This window comes from Corvus brachyrhynchos, unplaced genomic scaffold (assembly GCF_000691975.1).
Source record: "Corvus brachyrhynchos isolate BGI_N302 unplaced genomic scaffold, ASM69197v1 scaffold122, whole genome shotgun sequence".
NCBI classification, from domain to species: domain Eukaryota; kingdom Metazoa; phylum Chordata; class Aves; order Passeriformes; family Corvidae; genus Corvus; species Corvus brachyrhynchos.
In genome coordinates this window covers 366,092-368,358 of record NW_008236778.1, presented here as the reverse complement: position 1 = coordinate 368,358, position 2,267 = coordinate 366,092, and the positions used below count along the sequence as shown (strand labels likewise).

The following is a 2,267-nucleotide window of genomic DNA, read 5'->3' as shown; positions in this document are numbered from 1 at the left end:
TGGGGGGTGCCCGCTTCCGGGAGGCGGGCGGGCCCCGCGCAGCAGGACCCGGAGAGCCTCCGCTGCGCCCTGGCCGTGGGCTGGTGCATCGAGCTGGTGAGAAACGGGACCCCGGGGATGGGATCCCCTGGGCGCCCCCCGTTCCTAATCCAGCCTCTCGCAGTTCCAAGCCTTTTTCCTGGTGGCTGACGACATCATGGACGCGTCCCTCACTCGCCGGGGACAGCTCTGCTGGTACAAGAAGGTTAGAGCGTTCAGGAGGCCCCTGATCATGGGCAGAGTCCCCTGGGAGTCAGGAGGCTCTGTGACACCTCCCTGCCTTCCTGGTGCAGGAGGGGATCGGGCTGGATGCCATCAATGATGCTTTTCTCCTGGAGTCGTCCGTGTACCGGCTGCTCAAGCAGTACTGTGGGAAGCAGCCCTACTACCTGCACCTGGTGGAGCTCTTCCTGCAGGTGAGCCTGGCTCCCCAACCCCTTCCCGATTTCCTGGGGTCTGGGCCCTTTCTGATATTCGACAGCATGTGGATCTTGGAGTGTTCCTTAAATTCTTGGATATCCCGCTGGACACACCCTTCCTTCGGACTCAAAGAGGAACGGAAACAGGGCTTGGCACAGGGCTTGGTGTCTGCACTGTGATGTTGGGACTTTCCTGGAGGACTGTGTGAATAAATCACGGAATCACAGACTGGTTTGGGTTGGAAGGGGCATTAAAGATCATCTTGTTCCACCCCCCTACCATGGGCAGGGACAGCTTCCACTGTCCCAGCTTGCTCCAAGCCCCGTCCAACCTGGCCTTGGACACTTCCAGGGGCAGCCACAGCTTCTCTGGGCACCCTGTGCCAGGGCCTCCCCACCCTCCCAGGGAGGAATTTCCTTCTCATATCTCATCTAAATCTCTCCTCTTTCAGTGTAAAACCATCACCCTTTGTCTTGTTCCTTCTGCCCATGCAAAAGATCCTCCTCCTCCTTTTTTATAAGCCCCTTAAGTTCTGGAAGGCTGCAATGAGGCCTCAAATCCTTTCTTTCCTCTCCAGACAGGCTACCAGACCGAGCTGGGGCAGGCACTAGACCTTATGACTGCTCCCGTTTCCCAGGTGGATCTGAGTCGGTTCAGCGAGCAGCGGTACGGAGGCCAAGGGGCAGAGCTCGGTCCCTTCCCGGCCGTGCCGGACACAGCTGTGCCCTAAAACTGAGCCTGGGGCAGGTTTGGGGGGAGCTGCTGCTGGTCCCCTCTGTTCCTGATGCGCAGGGGGTGGGAGAGGGGCTGAGCCTTGTTCCTCTGCCACAGGTACAAGGCGATTGTGAAGTACAAGACAGCGTTTTACTCCTTCTACTTGCCTGTGGCCGCGGCCATGTACATGGTGAGTTTGGTGGGAGCAGCTCAGGAGGGGCCTCACCCTTGTGTGAGGCTGTCCAGGAGGGCAGGTGCTGGGAGCCTTTATCCCTGTTCTTCCTTCCCTCCCCGCAGACGGGTATTAACGGGAAAGAGGAGCACGAGAATGCCAAAGCCATCCTGCTGGAGATGGGAGAGTTCTTTCAGATCCAGGTAGGAGGCGGCTCCGCGCCCCTCGGTGCGTGCCAGGTGCTGCGTGTGGCACTCAGGTGTTTCTGTTGTCACACAGGACGATTACCTGGACTGCTACGGGGACCCAGCAGTGACAGGGAAGGTTGGCACCGACATCCAGGACAACAAGTGCAGCTGGCTGGTGGTGGAGTGTCTGCGCCGGGTCACGCCAGAGCAGAGGCAGATCCTGGAGGTAAAGGCCGGGATGACACACCTGGGAGAGGGGATGTAGTGCTGGAATGTACACCTGGAGTGCAGGTGCTGGGCTGTTACCTGGCTGGCAGGAGGGGGCTGAGCACTACGGGAGGACAAACAAAGCTCCTGCCCCATCCTGACGGAGCAGCTGCAGCAGCACCATGGGCTGCAATGGGACCTGACTCACTCCAGGGTTTTCTCAGGAGAACTACGGCTCTAAGGAGCCCGAGAAGGTGGCAAAGGTGAAGGAGCTCTACAATGCCCTGGGCATGGAGGCGGCTTTCCGGGAGTACGAGGAGAGCAGCTACCTGCGGCTGCAGGAGCTGATTGGGAAGCACGCCCAGCAACTGCCCCAGGACATCTTCCTGGACCTCGCACGGAAGATCTACAAGCGCCAGAAGTGATGGAGGGGCCTGGCAGGGGGCTGCGTGCCCTTGGCTAAGAGGACTGGGCTTAGTCACCCACTGGCTGGAGCTGCTCCCTGCTCTGGGAGGGGCCGGGGCCGG

The 2,267-nt window shown here is 60.0% G+C and overlaps 1 protein-coding gene across 1 annotated transcript; it reads left to right on the top strand.

The window, feature by feature from the left end:
* The first annotated feature begins 6 nt into the window (after positions 1-6).
* Positions 7-2,261, top strand: FDPS (farnesyl diphosphate synthase). Its single transcript, XM_008628718.2, has 8 exons — positions 7-96; positions 164-244; positions 333-455; positions 1,037-1,125; positions 1,291-1,363; positions 1,471-1,548; positions 1,625-1,759; positions 1,965-2,261. The coding sequence occupies exons 2-8, from the start codon at positions 197-199 to the stop codon at positions 2,163-2,165; spliced, it is 747 nt and encodes a 248-aa protein (XP_008626940.1). The 5' UTR covers positions 7-96; positions 164-196; the 3' UTR covers positions 2,166-2,261.
* Positions 2,262-2,267: the final 6 nt, after the last annotated feature.

What these genes read in the sequence shown, in the direction of transcription:
- FDPS (XM_008628718.2), top strand. Translation starts at nt 197, where the DNA reads ATGGACGCGTCCCTCACTCGCCGGGGACAGCTCTGCTGGTACAAGAAG. An exon ending in TGGTGGAGCTCTTCCTGCAG is followed by an intron (nt 456 to 1,036) that starts GTGAGCCTGGCT and finishes TTTCCTCTCCAG; the next exon opens with ACAGGCTACCAGACCGAGCT. An exon ending in TGGCCGCGGCCATGTACATG is followed by an intron (nt 1,364 to 1,470) that starts GTGAGTTTGGTG and finishes CCCTCCCCGCAG; the next exon opens with ACGGGTATTAACGGGAAAGA.